Source organism: Hemicordylus capensis, chromosome 2 (assembly GCF_027244095.1).
Source record: "Hemicordylus capensis ecotype Gifberg chromosome 2, rHemCap1.1.pri, whole genome shotgun sequence".
Taxonomy (NCBI): Eukaryota; Metazoa; Chordata; class Lepidosauria; order Squamata; family Cordylidae; genus Hemicordylus; species Hemicordylus capensis.
The window spans coordinates 380,955,972-380,973,470 of NC_069658.1; the positions used below are offsets into that span (position 1 = coordinate 380,955,972).

General features: G+C 44.4%; 1 protein-coding gene across 5 annotated transcripts in view; it reads left to right on the forward strand.

Annotated features, from left to right (window-relative positions):
- The window catches only part of DNAH9 (dynein axonemal heavy chain 9), a 330,190-nt gene that overhangs the window by 34,151 nt on the left and 278,540 nt on the right, over positions 1-17,499 (forward strand). For all 5 annotated transcript variants that reach the window (XM_053297116.1, XM_053297118.1, XM_053297119.1 and 2 more), the window contains exons 8-11: positions 3,875-4,042; positions 4,223-4,339; positions 8,147-8,297; positions 11,212-11,326. In XM_053297116.1, the coding sequence (XP_053153091.1) occupies positions 3,875-4,042; positions 4,223-4,339; positions 8,147-8,297; positions 11,212-11,326 (551 nt within the window). The remainder of the gene's footprint in view (positions 1-3,874; positions 4,043-4,222; positions 4,340-8,146; positions 8,298-11,211; positions 11,327-17,499) is intronic.

Below are 17,499 nucleotides of genomic sequence, written 5' to 3' on the forward strand. Positions count from 1 at the left end.
GGAAGGGAGGATAAGTTAAAATCCCACCACCTCGTGTGCAAGCACTTGTAGTTCAGAAGCAGGGATGTCAGCTCTTCATGCATGCCTTTTTTAGCTGCATGCATACAGTTTTAGTCAGGATTTCAGCTAATGTTTTCTATATATAGTTCAAAAAGAGAGCATGGCTAAAGAGCAACATGGGGGTAAAATATACTGTATGCTGGATTATATAAATCTTAAAAACCATATGATGTACATTGAAATATTAAATAGATTTTTAAAAACACGCCCTTTTGACTAAAAAAAAACAACTTATCAAGAAGACCCTGTCTAAATGGGCATATATAAAATCGTAATCAAGATGTGCTTTTCTTGCACCAAAAAACGGGAAGCAAAGTTCTGCACATTTCCCTATATGTGGTGTGCACCCTCTTTGGAGCTGGTTTGTGGAGGAGAGCTGGTCTTGTGGTACCAAGCATGGATTGCCTCCTTTGCTCAGCAGGGTCTGCCCTGCATTGCATTTGAATGGGAGACTACATGTGTGAGCACTGTAAGATCTTCCCCTTAAGGGATGTGCTGCTCTGGGAAGAAAATCTGTATGCTTGCATGCAGAAGATTCCAAGTTCCCTCCTCAGCATCTCCAAGATAGGGCTGAGAGAGACTCCTGTCTGCAACCTTGGAGAAACTGTTGCCAGTTTGTGTGGACAATACTGAACAAGATGGACTAATGATCTGACTTGGTAGAAGGCAGCTTCCTATGTTCTTATGTTCCTATGTTTGCTGACTCCATGATTCCATTCTTCCTCCATGTATAGTGGTGGGATTTTGCACAATTGTATGTGTGTTGCAGAGATACAGTGCACTGAATCAGCTCATTTGGATCATGACAACAAGCTCAGTGTTGATTTGTTGTTTGCTTGCCTGTCAGGGGGGCCTGTCTGACTTTGCAAAGAGGCCTGAATCTCCCTGTGAAATATGGAGAAGAATTCCCATTTGGGATTTTTTCAGGTTATGCACCTTTTGTGTATAACCTTCAGGACCCAATTTGTTTAGAAATTAAGATTCTTTTTTTAAGCTCTTGCTAGATTTTCCATCAGCATAAGTAGGCGTCACAGAATTGGAAGCAGTGGGTCATTGACTGTCATAATCTTTGGAATTGGGCATAAATATCAGACTGGCTGATCAGCAGCTGCATATCAGCACCTGCTCTGGATGAAGGAAATGCTCACATTTCTTTATTGCAGGAGTTCTCAACCTTGAGTTCCAGATGTTGCTGGACCACAACTCCCATCACCCACAGTCTTCAGCCATTGTGGCAGGGGATGATGGGAGGTCTAGTCCAACAACGCCTGGGGTTGCAAGGTTGAGAACCCCTGCTCTATTGTGTTGTGCTCAGCATGGTGCATTATTTTATTCTTAAAGGCTTCGTTGTGATTCATTGTCTGGAACAAGTGTCCAGCTGTGCATACATATACAAATGCCTACAGACATTCATTCACATGTGATTTCATATTAAGTAGATTTCTGGCTCACTCCAAGAACAAATATATCTGTCTTCTCCACCTCAAACCTAAAGACATCAGGAGCATAAAATGTTCTGCTGGCATAAGCCCCAATCCACTTAAAAAATGGCTTCAATTAGTATTTTTTGGTCTCTGTCTCAAAGCACAAAATTACAGCTGAATGCAAAGCAGTATTGATTGGAGGTCACTGCATTTTTATACACCCCCTTAATTAACCTTGCAGAAAACACAGCAATCATCAATGCTTTTTTAAAGCTGTATTGATATTTCCCAATAAGTCTTGCTAGGTAGTAAACTAAATTATTGTAGCCTATGCAGCACCAGATCTAATGTGAGGAATGCAAACAGAGATGTTAGCAATTAGATTTCATAATAGGAAACACAAGTGGAATCCGTGATGAAAATGTCACATCAGATCTGAAAGCTCATGTGTGACACTGGTGATGAAGCGAAAGAATAGGGTATTGATGGGCAGCAGGAAGGTAAAATGTAGGATTGGGAGGGTCTTATCAGTACATTTTTATTTGTTTGTTTGATTACATGTCCATACCACCCTATCCAAAGCCTCTGGGCAGTGCACAACAAGTAAAATACAACAAACACCATTTAAAAGCAAACAAGTTAAAAACAATATAAAACCAAATCTAAAACAATTCAGAGCCATTTAAAATCAATTAAAATACTTAAAAACAATTCAAAAACTTTGGAAGGCCAGGCCAAACAAGTCTTTAGGGCTCTCTTGAAGCCCAACAACAAGCCCAGACTAAGGATATCTGCTGGGAGTGCATTCCACAGACCAGGAGCAGCCACAGTACATTTCTGTCTCTCAGCCCCTCCCCCCAAATTTCCAATGTTAATGGCTGTGCCTGTTGATTGACAGAAGGAGAAGAACCTTTGTGGCTGCAAAACACATGTGGTCTCTGCTTCTTTGGGGGTGATTTTTGGTTTTAGGGTCTGAGCTTCTCCCCCCAAACCTACATCTTTGGGCATACTTTGTGGTCCATCCCTCCATATCCGCCCCCCCCCCCCACCATTGATGGGAGCTTGTAGAGGCTCAGTGTATATCCACATGCTCCCTTAGCAGTCAGCAATATATTAATAGATATGAGTTACAGAGAAAGCAATTGTGCACTGAGCATAGCAACAAAGTGGCTGCCTTCAGATAACAAAACCCTTTTCCCTTTACCACATAAGTGTACCTGATCCAGAGCAGGGCAAAGGTGAGATCTGGTCTACCAGTTGGTTTGAATGGAGTAGCCATGATGGTGACAGTAGACCTGGTCACTGGTGCAGCAGAGGCCAGGTCTGTTAATTAACTTGAGTTGGCCAGCTGCAGCAGTAGTAGACTTGGCCCCCAGACTACTAGGTGGTCCATCCATTATGGAGGAGTTGCCCTGCCCCCTGCCTGACCAGTTGGTCTGGTCACTACAACTATGGAGGTCGGGTCTGCTGAGAGCCTCCTGCACACAATGGATTGACCTGGGCAGGGCAGGGCAGCCCTGGTTGGTTGGTTGCTGGCTTTCTTTCTTGGACTGGGTAGCCCTAGCTTTTGGTAACTGGGTAAACCTGGCCACTGGCTCAGAATGGGCCAGATCTGCCAGGTTGTTCATATGTGGAGTTGGGCATATACCAGACTGATTGACATCACTCTTTTTCATGGAAATGAGGACATGTCCGGCAGAAATGAGGATGCATGGTAGCCCTAGCCCCACACTACATCTTGCCACAAGTGACTGGTCATAGTTAAAGGAGTCCACACATTTTTTAGTCTGGTAAAGAGCCACCTAATGGCACAGCGGGGAAGCAACCTGCCTAGGGAGCAGGAGGCTGTTGGTTTGAATCCCTGCTGGTATGTTTCCCAGAATATGGGAACCTCCTATATTGGACAACAGCGATATAGGAAGGTGCTGAAAGGCATCATCTCATACTGCACGGGAGATGGCAATGGTAAACCCTTCCTGTATTCTTCCAAAGACAACCACGGGGCTCTGTGGTCATCAGGAGTCAACACTGACTCAATGGCACAACCTTTACCTTTAATAGTATATAACATTTGGATCTAAAAAAAGAAAGAAAAGGAGAATTCACACATTGCAGCAGATCACGTCATTGTTTCAACACCAGCCTCTGACACATAACAGTTTTTAATTCTCATTAGTTGAATGGGGAGGGAAAACCCATTTGTCTTAAGTTGGGAAAGGTAATGGACATGATGTGGCCAGAAATGTCAATTCAAGATAAATGAAAAATATAATTTATTTGGAATGCCCCATAGACCACTAAGAAGCAGCCCAGCACTTGGTCTGGCCCATTTGTTGGGAACAGTGGCCTAAGCTTTTTCAATATTAACTATGAATCACCCCTTTCCATAGGACCTTCTGATGACTGCTTTGGACATAGAGAAGCTGGAGAAGCTAGAATTCAGTGGCATAAGAGGGAAAATTCTGAGTCAGCAGGTCCTGAACATGTATGAAGAGTTCCAAGAGATGTATAAAGTCTTTTCAGAGCATACACATGACTGTCTGGATGTGGCCAGTATGGTAGGTGGTTGCTCTTGGGTTCTAGGAGAGCCAGTCCTCTGTTCATTCTGTGTATTACTGCCACTAGAGGATTTCGGGAGCTAACATGAGGGTTTGGTGTTCAGAGCAAATAATTTCAAGGATCTTCTGAATCAGGTGTAATGTTTGATTCATAAGGTCATTACTTCTTGATTCCTTTAGGAGTTTGAAGATGATGTGTGTGACTTTAAAGAAAAAGTGGAAGATATGGATCAAAGGCTCGGGACAATTTTTGGTCAGGCTTTTGATGATGCACCTAGCGTGGAGCATGCATTTAAGGTTTGTATTTGTTTCACAGGAAATATGGGTTAATTTCCTATACTTTCTCTTCTTACAAGTGCCCTGAAGCCAGTCTAACCAGGGCAGTTAATTGTCTTTTATATTTTAGCCTAATGTTATTAAGCTATTACGCAGTTTCATGTATTTTATCATTCTGAATAGCCCTTAACTTGAAAGGGGACTTGCAGTGCAACAGCCTCATTGGCTCTCATCATAATGGGGTATGTACAGAGAGGGTCACTTCACATATTCATAACATCTTATAAAGAAGTCACTACCATGTAAGAAATTGTATGAATTTCTTGCAGATAGCTTGGCAAATGTTGTGGCTTCCCAGCATGTGTACATTTGGAGGGTTTTCAGACCACAGGCTTTACCATGAGTTTACTGCCAGTTCAAAGTTGATGAACTCAGCTTAACAAAGTTCACTTTACTGTGAGTTCAAAGTTGCCCCAGAAAACAGACGCGCAAAATGATTTTTTTTTAACCCCAGATATAAATTGGGCTACACTTTAATGCACAATGTAAAACCTGAATAATGTGTGAAGTGCTCCCCGATAGCTTGCATGGACTTCGGGGTAAATCTGGCCGATATGTAAACATACACCTCCATTCCAGAGGATATGTGAACTAAAAGCCAAGTGTGAAAACCTCTAGGTGATTGACATATCTGTAGGCTTGTCATATGTGTAGACCTACAGTACATGCAGGATCCTGGCAGCTTCTTCTTCTACTACTACTGTTACCACAACAACATATATTTATATTCTGCTTTTTAGCCAAAATGATCAAAACATAAATAATAAAAAAGATGGTTCCCTGTTGCCAAAGGAACTCAAAATCTAAAAAGAAACACAAGTTAGACACAAGCAACAACCACTGGAGGCAGAGGTGCACCTAGGTTATCTTGGAGCCTGGACCTAAAGGCCTTTAGAGGTCTCCCCCCGCCCACAAGTTAAGCAACATCCACTGTGACACACACAGGGGCTATTCTCACAATTAACAAAAATCGGGCTAGGAGAGCCTAGCCCAATTTTTGTTAATCGTAAGAACCACTGGGCTCGGCAGCGAGCCCGGTGGTTCTAGAGTGGGTAACCCGCTTGAGAACCCCTGGTCAAAAACCAGGTTTGCGGAGCGAGTGCTCCAAAAACCTGGTTTTCAGTATTGTGAGTAGCCGTGACGCAGCTTCGCGCCATGCCTACTCATGAGTAGACCCCCGGAGGGGAGGCGAAAAGCTGCCTCCTGGCTCCGGGGTTCTCCCCAATATGCCCTGCGTGCTTGCGCAGGGCATACTGGGGCTTGTGGGGGCTGTGTGGCCCCCGCTCCCCCCAGCCCCCGCTGGCTCTGCCACGGAGCCGGCAATCGTGTGGGTGGCCGATCCAGCCGCCCTGGGCTCCCTCTCCCTGCTCACCACCCCAAACCGGGTCTCACGGATCATGAGACCCAGCTCACAGTATATTTAACACGTGGGTTTGGGGGGGGCACAAACAGCAACTGAATTCACAAGAATTTAAGAACATAAAACAAGTATATTTATGCAAATATGCATTAGCAGAGACATTTCAACACACAACTTAACCTATTTCCATCCCACGTGCTTATTTCCCCACTCCCCCTTCTGTCTCTAAAGAAGAGGTCATGCTCGGCCTAGGTCAGTCATGCTTGGCTACCCAGCTTGGCAACCACACCATCTAAAAAGGATTTGAGGGCCCCCAGTGGGTATGGAGGCTCTGGACTTTCACCCAGAAGTCCAGGGGTAACGATGCCTCTGACTAGAGGAATGTTGTGCTGATGGGGTTGGATAGGGCCAGTCACTCTCCCCTTGCTAAATATAGGCAAATCACCACTTTAAAAGGTATCTCTTTGCACAGTTAGCAGGGTAACTTTCTTATTCAGAAGTCACTCCATTGAGGAGTTTTTAATGTGTGAAGTGCCCGATTTGTATTGTAGGGAAAACAGACTTGTAGCTTTTATTTGGAGAGCTGCCCTGAAGGGCCCTGGTGGGCGGAAAAGATAGATACAAATGAAAAAATAAACATACATAAGTTGGAGAGCCCCAAAACTACTCTTTTGGCAAGTGTAGCCACAGGAAAATGTGAGCTCACTATACATTTGCTGGGAAGGCTTCCATTTCCAAGCAGTGTGGGAGGACATGAGTGATGGGTGTGAGTACTGGGCAAAGGAACTTGAACTACCTGGGGAGTGTCCAGCAGGAGTAGAGACTTGGCAATGAGGTCTGGTCAAACAAGGGTTGGTTTTGCATCACAAGGCAAAGTAGCCTCCCCATGTTGCTGTCGCATCAAAAACTGCTGGGCAGTGACTATATGGTATTATAGTGGATCCTATTTTATAGTGGATTCCTCTCCCCAGATCTCCACATCAGGGCATGTTCTAGTGCTTACCTTTTTCTGCCAAAGAACGCTGAAGGGAGGTCTCAGGCTGCCAAACAAAGTGATCAGAGCTGGGGTGGAGGCTCCATTGGGAGATGTTCAGTCCCTTGATATCACAGCCTCCTTGAGTAGGATGTCATCTGACGGGGGTCTCTGGCAGTCTCTCAGAGTATTGAGAGGTACTGAACCCTGGGGTTCCAGTGTGCGTTGGGGACCATAGTGTCTTCTGCTACTTGTCTTTCAAAGAGGTATCATGGACTTGTAGTCCAGGCACAGGAAGCTCCTAACAAATGCTGGGTTTCCCATTTATAGGTTTCTCTAAGAGCAGGGGGCGTATCTAGGGAAAATAGCGCCTAGGGCAAGCACTGAAATTGCGCCCCTGTTCAAACAATCAGACAATCTTCCATCCCTTTATATGTTCTAAAGCTATGAAAACTTGAACTCTCATATTTTAATTATTCCCTTACTAAACAATACCTTTGTTGTTGCATCAGTAGGCTCTGAAACCACTTTTTAGGCTGAATTTATTTGTATTAAGGCCTGATTTGTACATATATGGGCTATAGAGAAAGCCCTTACACATCTAACCTTTCCATGCACATTTAAATGCTAATTTACTTTTATAATGGGCACCTGCCCATTCACATGCTAATGCTAGCATATCAGCAGTGTACCAGCCATCAGTAGCTGGCATGCTTTTAAACATAGGAATGTGCCACATATATGGTATGCGTGTTTAAATGTGACCAGGAGTGCTTGCATGGGGAAAGGGCTTTCCTTGTGGTCCACATCCTGTATAAATTGGGCATAAGATCTTAGAATTTTGCAAATGCAGAACAGTTAGCTGGGAAGGACTAACAGAAGACAGAATATTTAGGTGAAATGGGGAAGCATCTCTGTAATAATTAGTGGGGATTAATGTTTCTTGCTAACAAGACTGATTAACCATCTTCTGTCTCATACCTAAATGTGTGTTTGTGTGTGTGGGGGGCGGGGGGGGGGGGCGGGAAGAATGGCAGAATAGAGCCATTCCTTCCTTTTGAGAAAAATGTGAATAATTTATCAACTGAGGTTGTTAACTTCACTGCAGGAACTGGTATTAACTATGGCTGATAAAATTAAAGTGTTTGTGCATTTAGATACTTGGTTATATTCCCCTTAGGGGGATGGAGCCACTCTGGGAAGAGCAGAAGGTTTCAAGTTCCCTCCCTAGATTCTCCAAGATAGGCCTGAGAGAGATTCCTGCCTGCAACCTTGGAGAAGCCACTGCCAGTCTATGAAGACAATACTGAGCTAGATAGACCAATGGTCTGACTCAGTATATGGCAGCTTCCTACATCATTCTGAAAATATGTAGATGATGAACAGGGATGACATGTACACAATGTCACATTTCCTATTTCTTTCTGTGTGATAGCTGATAGACATATTTGGGAACCTGTTGGAACGGCCTTTGGTAGCAGCAGTTGCCTATGCTAAATATCACCTTCTTGTCACAATGTTCGACAGAGACCTGGATGATGCTAAATTGATCTACCTGAATCATATTCAGCAGGAGATGGAGTTAGGTATATGTTACTAATTTCAAAATGTCAGTTTAATGTCAGTTTAAAGAAAAAGGAAATAAATGTAAGCAGTATTTAGACTTTGTATTTTTTTAAGGTTTTACAAAAATCCTACCAATTAAATTGGACAGTTTCCTCCTTTAGATTAAAAACAAGTTAAAAAATTCAAATAAACTGCTGTGCAAATTACAAAACAGTGGGCATGAGTACAATAGTAGGTTGTTCAGAAGGGCTACAGTGAATGCCTGAGCCCAGGTAAATTTGAAAGGGAATTATGGAGTTCCCAGCTCTGTTCAGGTGACCCCTGTCCCCAATTTTGCTCTAAGTATCTAGGGAGGTTGGGGCAGGGAGATTGAGCACCAGGGTGGTTCAGTGAGTAGAGATTCTTGGCTGCTCATAAATGAAAATCCTCTCCAGATGCTGCCAAAAGAAGCAGAGTGCTCTTGCCATCCTCGCCCCAGTACTGACACACTGAGAGACCCTCACACCACTGTGCTCTCCACACTTAGTGTTTGACTGAAAAGGCAAACATCATCAGTGTGGTGGAGCTTGTTTCTGTGATCGCCAGGCTGGGGTGCCCCTGCTTTCTGATCATGGAAACAGACTCTACTATCATGCTTGCAGCATTTGCCTCTTCAGACAAACATTGTAAGTGTGGAGAGCACAGTGATTTGAAGCTTTTGAAGCATGCCAGCGCCAGGGTGGGACTTCTGGGTGTGTGCTCAAGATGCTGTTTGCAATAGTGTCACTTTTTTTGAGTGGGACATCAGAAGAGAGCTCATGTGTCCCACTGCTCATCATATAGATGGCTGCTCTTCTCTGTTCAAACACCTGACTATGGAGGGGAAAGGGGATTCAATCATCAGTTATCCTCTTTCCATGTTTGAGTCCTGGGAATAATGTGAAGCAGTTGAATTGCTGGAGTATGCTGGTGTTTGAATCAGTTTCTCATTGGGGTCCACTCTGTGCTTCTTCCTGTGAGAGAAACTCCCTGTACACAAAGAGGTAGCTATGGAGGAGTAGCTGTCCATCCCACCACTGCTAACATGAGACACATGGAGGATCCACCCTGCTGCTAACATGAGACACAGATATCCCCGAAAATTACAGGATTACCCACTCCCACCAAGTCGACTTTTAGGCTTTTGGCTGAGTCTACTACAACAGCCTTTCAAACCTCTGTTGGCAAAAACAAACCTTGGTAGAGTGGTAAGGCGTATAGTCATGGGGGTGGAATGAACAGAAGCTACAATTTTTCTTTTAAAGATAAACAAGTTTTTTTTTACTTTGTACTTAGTTCAATTTAAATGTAAAGTTGTTACACAAGTTCAGTGCAAAAATTCCCACCAAAAAACAAACAAACAAACAAAAAACCATCAACCAAAAGAACATAAAGGAGAAAAGAAATGGTTGGGAAAATGCTTAGATACTTAGAGCTAATCTAATATAAACTGGTCCCCAACACAGAGTCCTCTGCAGTTACCTTGTTCCTTCTGTAGCTTTAGATCTTAGTTACTTTTACCAGCCTGGGATTAAATGCAGCCTGTTGGTTCTGTGTTTTCAGCCCTTCAGAGAGTCCATACTCTCTGTAGTGACTTTCAGCTATTGCTTGAACCACACTGATTCTTCTTCTGAATCTCAGCTCTGAACAGCACTCTACTGCACCAATGCTGACTTCTTGACTCTGTCTCTGACTTCTTCCAGCACTCCCCAACTCTGACTAACTCTCGGTTAAGCAGCCTCTTATACACAAAGTGCTCCAACGGTTCTTTTCAAACAATCCAGTCCTCACAAAACAAAGTTCCCTCCATTTCCCCCCAAAATTTCCCTCCAAAATTAAACTGTCAAACAGTTCTTTCTCAATGTGAAACTAAAGCACAGCAGGCATGAACTTTTGACCCTGCTGGTTTTTTCATGCATAGGGATGTGCAAGCATATTAGCACATACTATTTACAATAATGAAGAGGTTTGTGCCTCATTCCTTCACAGTAGCATAATGGGGAGAAATCGAAATTAAAACCTTTCTTCCTATGCTGGTTTTCTATGCTTGAGATCCCCCCACTCTGGACTGGAGCTGATGTCACTTGCTAGCCCAAGTGCCACCCTCTTCCTTCTTGCGGCTGTTCCTTACATGCTAGGAGGCAGCAGTCAGCATGCATCCAGGCACTGCCAGCTTTGTGCTGCCAGTTTTTGTGCACTAACACCAGCTCTCCCCTCCAAACACCAAACTTGCCCACTTTGCCTCTGGACAAGATTGGTGCTGGAGGAGGGAGATAGCTGGAGAGAGGGGGCTGGCGTTAGTGCAGTGATGACACAGAGATGTCAGTGCATGAAGCTTCTGGTAGTACTTGGATGCATGCTAACCAGTGCCTTGTGGTGTGCAAGCAGTGGTGGTAACACCCCCTCCAGCAGCCAAGGGGAAGAGAGCAGAGCTTGGGCTGGCAAGGGATATGGAAGCAAGGCCAATGAGGAAGCAGGATGGCATCGGTGGTGGTGAGGGGGATTAAAAAGCACAGAAGTGGCAGTGGCAGCCTAGAGGAGGCAGGGGCGACAGCAGCAGGCAGGTGGGGTAATGCCCAGAGTGGACTGATGTGCCCATACTTGCCACCTTGAGGCACACCTGTCCTGTGGCACATTCACCACCTGAAGTTGTTGCCTCACATGGCCTCATGACAAAATCTTTTCTGTTTCTATGTGCAGTGAGATTTTGTTTTGTTTTTTAAAAATAAATATGGGGTGGCTTCTAAACATGTGGTCCCCTGCAGACTGAACTGTATGGTCTGAGAGAGGGTTTTTGTGTTGCACACTTACTAGTTTCACACATTATGAAATGTATGTTCCTGGATCAGTCTTGGTGTAGATTTAGTAGTAAAAAGATTTGCAATCCCCACTTCAGATTTAATTTGTTCTTCTCAGGTTATCCACCTGTACACAGGAATATGCCATTAGTTGCTGGAGGACTTCGCTGGGCTCAAGAACTGAAAGCGCGAATTCAGATTCCGTTTAGTAACTTTAGACACCTCACTAATCTGTGAGTATATTTATTTCAAATGAGCCATTGGATCAAATTATCTTTTTTACCCACTCCTGTGAATCAAAGTTTTGCCTTGTTTATAGTTGTCAGATGTTGTATCTGGTTTGAATCCTGGTTTCACACAATGCTCCCTAGCCTCGGGTACCTGAGTTTCCCCTATGCCTTTGTGCAAGGAGAGGAAGGATTCTACTTCTGATCTTGGCTTAGAATAAGTCAGCACCTGTCATGATGTACAAACTGGGTGGTCTTGGTTTATTCTAGACAGAGTTTCAAAATAAACCAGGATCTGAAGCTGGGATTGTATAAGAGTATGAAAAGTCTAAGGAAGATACCACTCAGTGATTTCTAGAAACAAATTTGCGATGTCTTCAGTTTTGGTGTAGCTGGTGGACAGGCAAATTGTCAAGTTCCTACATTTAGATAGGATTTTACATAATTCTTAAAAGAGGATCTAATCCTGTTTGCAGACCTAGAGCTATTTTACTACTTACTGTATACTGAATCTAGAAGATGTCTATTGCACAGACAGAGAACAGCAGGAAGAATTCTGCATAAATAGTGTGTTATACATAGACAACATCCACGTGATAAAGCAGAAGAGATATGGAAGGAGGAGGGAGAAATGGAGGAACAGGCTTGATATTTTTCTTAGCTTTGTACTTGTCTTTCTTTCAAGCAGTTCAGAGCAGCAAACTTGGAATTCCCAGGCACTCTGTGATTCAGGTTCAGATGAGGCCCAGGTCTGATCAGTTTCATTCTCAGTTGCTGGGGTCAAGGACATCTCTATGGATAATCCCCCTCACATGCTCCAAGGCAGGACAGTTCTGATTAACTAAAAAGAAAAAAACATGCCTACTTGAGCCAGAGAGGGATAGTCCCGCCCCAGGTTTTCTGTCCTGTGTTGCTCCAGGCAGCCTCAAAAATTTCTCTCCTAGTTCTTTCTCTTTTTTGCTAATCCATTTCTAATTTCCTTTTCTTGCTCAAATTTTCTTCCTTGCTATTATTCTCTAGTTGTTACTCCTAAAAAAGAAGAAGCTTCCTTTGGATCTCAAGCCTTTTCTCTCTCTGTACTTTCTTGTCCCTCCTTCCCACTGTTATGGAGCCTGCAGGAGGGTGCAGAATGATACTGGTGCTCAGGGGTAAGGGCCAGAGTGGCTTCCCTAGGGCAACCAGAGTGCCCAGATCGCCTCCACCTCAAGTGTTGGCACCAGCTGCTACACAGCCACCCAGGCCAAATGACAACAACGCAAGTTTTCCGCCTTTGGGCCATGAAACTCGCAGCAAAACAGCCCAGTGCGCCTCAGGGTGTGGCGAAACGACTGGAATGTTGGGGACTTTGGGAGCACCCTCAGTCTTTTCTGCTAGATTAAATTGGGCAGCGTTGTTCCCTCTTGCAGGGCCTCCTCCCACCTCAGTGGAATTGAGGGCTTGGGGAATGTCGGGGATGGCCGGTGCAGCAGCAGAAAGCTCCATGGCCGCAAGAGCAGACAAAAATGGCGCCAAAAAAGGAGAGACCTCTAAACAGGCCACTAAAGTAGCAAACCTTTTGGAGGCAGCGGGGGGTGTTTGGGACCAAGAACAGGACCAGAGACAGACTACGAGACCAATGAGATCTCTCTTTGGGGAGAGTAGCCTCCCCGCCAGGTCCTTCAGAACCAGGTCCCAGTTTATCCAACACAGTTCCCCTGGAGTGGCAGGCATGGTCTGAAAACCCCATAGTGGGTACTATTCAACAGATCAGACCTCTAAAAAAAAGAGTAGAAAATAAAAGAAGCATAAGAGGGTCTCCTCTTCATCTGAGGACACGACCTCTTCTGATTCATAAAACTAAGAAAAAGAGGAAACATATACATGCTAATACAAGTAAAAAATCTGTATATTCAAAATATGAACATAATGATCAACATTCCTCAGACCTTTTGGGCCCTGATTCTGGGGACCCAGGCAATCAGAACCCAAGACCACTGCTACCAAATAAGCAGAAGGCCACTCCAACCCCAGTGATGGACTTAGATGCTGATCCTGAGGCGAAGCCAGATGGGGCAGATGGTGGAAATCAGGACCCTGACATTGCTCCAGATAAGGAGGAAGGAGAATGGTCAGTGGGAGAGGGTCCAGACCAGGGCAATCTCTCACAGCGCCTTTTTGTGTCTGAAGATTTTAATCCTCTCATGACGAGAGTGTTCGCTGCTTTTGGCCTGCAATTGAAGGTAGCCTCAGAGGCTACTCAATCGACTAAGGGGGACCTCATGCTTCCTAAGGCAAAACCCAGGGACATGTTATTGCCAATGCCCGAGGTCTTCACCAAAGCAATTAAACAGGAATGGCTTCTTCCAGCAACCAATAGGAAGCCGATGGCTATTGCAAACCGATATTACTCTTTCCATCAGGAACCATCAGAGTTATTAAAAACAGCAAACACAGAGGCACCAATTGTACAATTAATATCGAGTTCTTTAGTTCCCAGGGACGGAGAGGTCACCCTTAAGGATCCCTCAGATTAAAAAGCTGAGTTTATGCTGAGAAGAGTGCACGGTAATTCCTCTATAACTACCCATTCCTCAGTAGCAGCTTCCATGGTTGCTAGGGCAACTTTATTGTGGGTAGACGATTTACTTAGTGACCTACCCGCTGACCCTGTAAAAATGAGACAGCAGTTGGTCAAGATCCAGAAGGCTAAGGCCTTTGTGGCGGATGCCACTTTAGAATCTATTAGGTTTTTGTCCAGAGCATCTGCAGCTTCAGTAGTGGGCAGACGGCACCTGTGGCTTAAGAGCTGGCAGGTGGACTCCACCGCTAGAAATAATCTGACTGCTGTACCTTATGACAGCACAAAGCTTTTTGGTGATTCTGCTCTGAAAGCCATTTTAGTTGAATCAAAGGATAAGCGAAAAACAATGCCATCTGCTCCACACAAGTCTGATAAGCTGGTTTTTAAAAAACTCTTTCAGCCCTTTCGGAATTTCTGGCCCTCCTTCAGGGACCTGGATAGGGACATCAGTACAACAGGGATCCTGGAATCACCAGCGTTCACTCAAACCAAGCAAACCAAACAGCAGCAATGACTCAGAACTCCCCAGGCTGGGGGGGGGGCACCTATCAGAGTTTTTCCATGCGTGGGAGGCTTCCGTAACGGACAAGTAGGTCTTCAACATAATTCAGAAAGGGTACAAGATCGAATTGGATGCCCTTCCCTCCCACAGATTTTTTCCAACTCCCTGCTCTAACTCTTCTACAAAACACATCGAGCTCAAAAAGGTCATCCAACATCTGATGGACATAGGAGTGGTGGAAATGGTGCCTCACTGTCAGGAGCGTAGCTAGGGGAGAGGGGGCCCATGTTCATCCCTCTCTCTGGCAGCCCCCTCGCCCCGAGTGAGGGAAATAATGAAGAAAATAGGGAGGGGTGGAGCTGGAGGGCCCTCAGGAGCTGGGGGCCTGTGTTCTTTGAACCCTTTCGCTCTATCATAGCTATGCCACTGCCTGAAGTATTTAAACAGATGGGTCAAGCAGGAAAAATTCCTGATGAAATCACTTTGATCAGTGGCAGAAGTGCTGTGCCACCTAGACTTCCTATCCTCGATTGACCTGAAGGAGGTGTACTTACATATACCAATTCATCACAGCAGCTGCCACCTTCTCAGGTTCAAGTATGCTGGAAGGCATTACCAATATGCCACCCTTCCATTCGGACTATCATCAGCCCCTCGGGTATTTGCAAAGGTACTGGCACCGCTGATGGCCTACCTCTGCCTTCAGGGAGTCTGGATATTTTCATATTTGGATGACCTGTTGGTCCAATCACATTCAAGAATAACAGCAGAAAGCAACCTGAAAACGACGCTTCGGACATTATAGGAACACGGGTTCCTTATAAACCTTGCAAAAAGTCAAATGGTCCCATCTCACAGGCTTCAACATTTGGGGGTGGTGATCAATACCATGTTATCAGTAACAACAGACCTACTAGCGCAGGGCCCGGTGGTGCAGCATCCCAACCTGGGCTAGTTGCGGCTTGCCACATGGGAACTAAGAGGGGAGTACTTAGTCAGCAGGGTTATTCAGCCAGGGTGCTGGATACTATCTTGGCATCACATAGGTAATCAACAAATCGGATTTACCAGTGTATGTGGAGAGCATTTTTAATATGGGTGGCACGCCATTTGGTTCTGCGGGGCAAAGCATCAATACAACTTCTCCTGCAGTTCCTTCAGAAAGGCTTAGAGAAGGGCCTGAAACCAAACATGCTTGAGGCAAGCAGCTCATTTCAGGCATTTCAGCAGAATCTATACATGCACATCCACAACTAAAGGGGCTCCTCCAAGGAGCCACCCATGTTTTCCCCCCTACAGTACATCACTTTCCTACTTGGCATTTATATACAGTTGACGGCACCACAGTCTCCACCTTCTGAGCCCCTAAAATCCATTCCTATATGAATTTTGTCTTTTAAATTGGCTTTTCTGATTGCTGTTACATTGGCAAGAAGGGTGTCAGAATTTCAGGCCCTTTCTATTCATAAATCGTATTGTATGTATGTATGTATTGGTTTATTTCGGCCCAAGGCCAGCATAGTATTGTATATTCCAAAGAGAATCCGTATGCCTTATCCTGGATCCCTTTGTACGTACTAAGGTGGCTTCTTTGTTTTATCAGTCACAGGACATTTTTCTCCCTTCTTTTTGTCCATATCCTGTGCACCCAATGGAAAAAAAGGTGGCACATGTTGGATGTGCATCATTGCATTAGGAGACATATAAAGAGATCTGTCTCTTTCAGAACCACAGATTCACTGTTTGTGTCCTTCCTTCCTGGTACCATGGGAAGAGCAGTTACTTCATCAACCATCGCAAGATGGATTAGGGCCTGCATAGTGCTGGCTTATGAGACGCAACATCTCCGTCCTCTGACATACATTTGCACTCATTCTACAAGATCGGCAGCAACCTCTACCGCTTTTCTCACAAATGCCCTGGTGCGAGAAATCTGCAAGGCAGCAACATGGAAACTACCTTTTGACGTTTACCAGACATTACAAAATGGACACTTACACCTCAGCACAAGCAGTATTCGGAAAAAGAGTGCTGCAGCAAGTGCTTCCCCAGAAATAGACAAAGACGCTCCCTCCCTAGGTGACCCACAATCTGTGGTATGTCCCATAGAGGTGTCCTTGAACGGAACATTGGTTCACTTACCGTGAAGGCTTCTTCTGGTTGCTGGAGTCAAGGGCATCTTGGCCCACCCGGCTTGACACTCTTCTCTATTTCTGGGAGACTATCTTATCAGCAGTCTTTACTCTGCATTTGTTTTTTTGTTTTTTTGCAGCAAGAGACTGCCAAAGCTTTGCATATACTGGAAAGCAATATGCAAGGTTTCCCCCCCAGATGGACATTTCTTATAGCACTTCAAGTTTACTGTTCTTGTTCATATCATTGTTTCTTATTGCCGTATGTTATGAGGATTTTCTGTGTAGTTTTTTTCCTTCTAGCATGACAGTTTGTTGTGACATCTTTCATAACTTGGCCTAAAAGAACTGGGGTGGGGCTATCACCCTCCAGCTCAAGTGGGAGTGTGTTTTTCTTTTTAGCTAATCAAAACTGTTCTGCCTTGGAGCATGTGATGGGGATAACCCATAGAGATGTCTTTAACTCCAGCAACCAGAAGAAGCCTTCATGGTCAGTGAACCAATGCTCAGTTCTACACTAGATTCCTTCAAGCTATTCTCTTGCCAGCTCTGGTGAATGAAATAAATGAAGGTTGGGAAGCAGGCATGAAGTGATATTGTATGCTGTGGAGAGGAGATCCTTAGATGAAGGAACTGTGTGAGAAGAGGAATTCTCTCTGTCTCTCCCTCTTCCACCCCCAGTCTTTTGTTGGTTGAGTGGAATCTAATCTATGATCTGGTTCAGTGAGTGTTGAACAGATATAGAACTAGCCAAAAATAGTAAGTTAAGAGTAAGGTACCTTTTCCCATCCAGTTTATTATCTGGGTTCAAGTTCTGTAACATTTGACATCTACATATAATTTCAGGCTGACTCTGAAAGTGCTTATTTTTTACAATTGTCAGACAACTAATAAAATTAAGACTTCTACTTTAGATCTCTTTGTATTGCAGAAAAATGAAGCTGAGTGTTGAGAAATAAGAGGAAAAATGACAGAAAAAATTGAT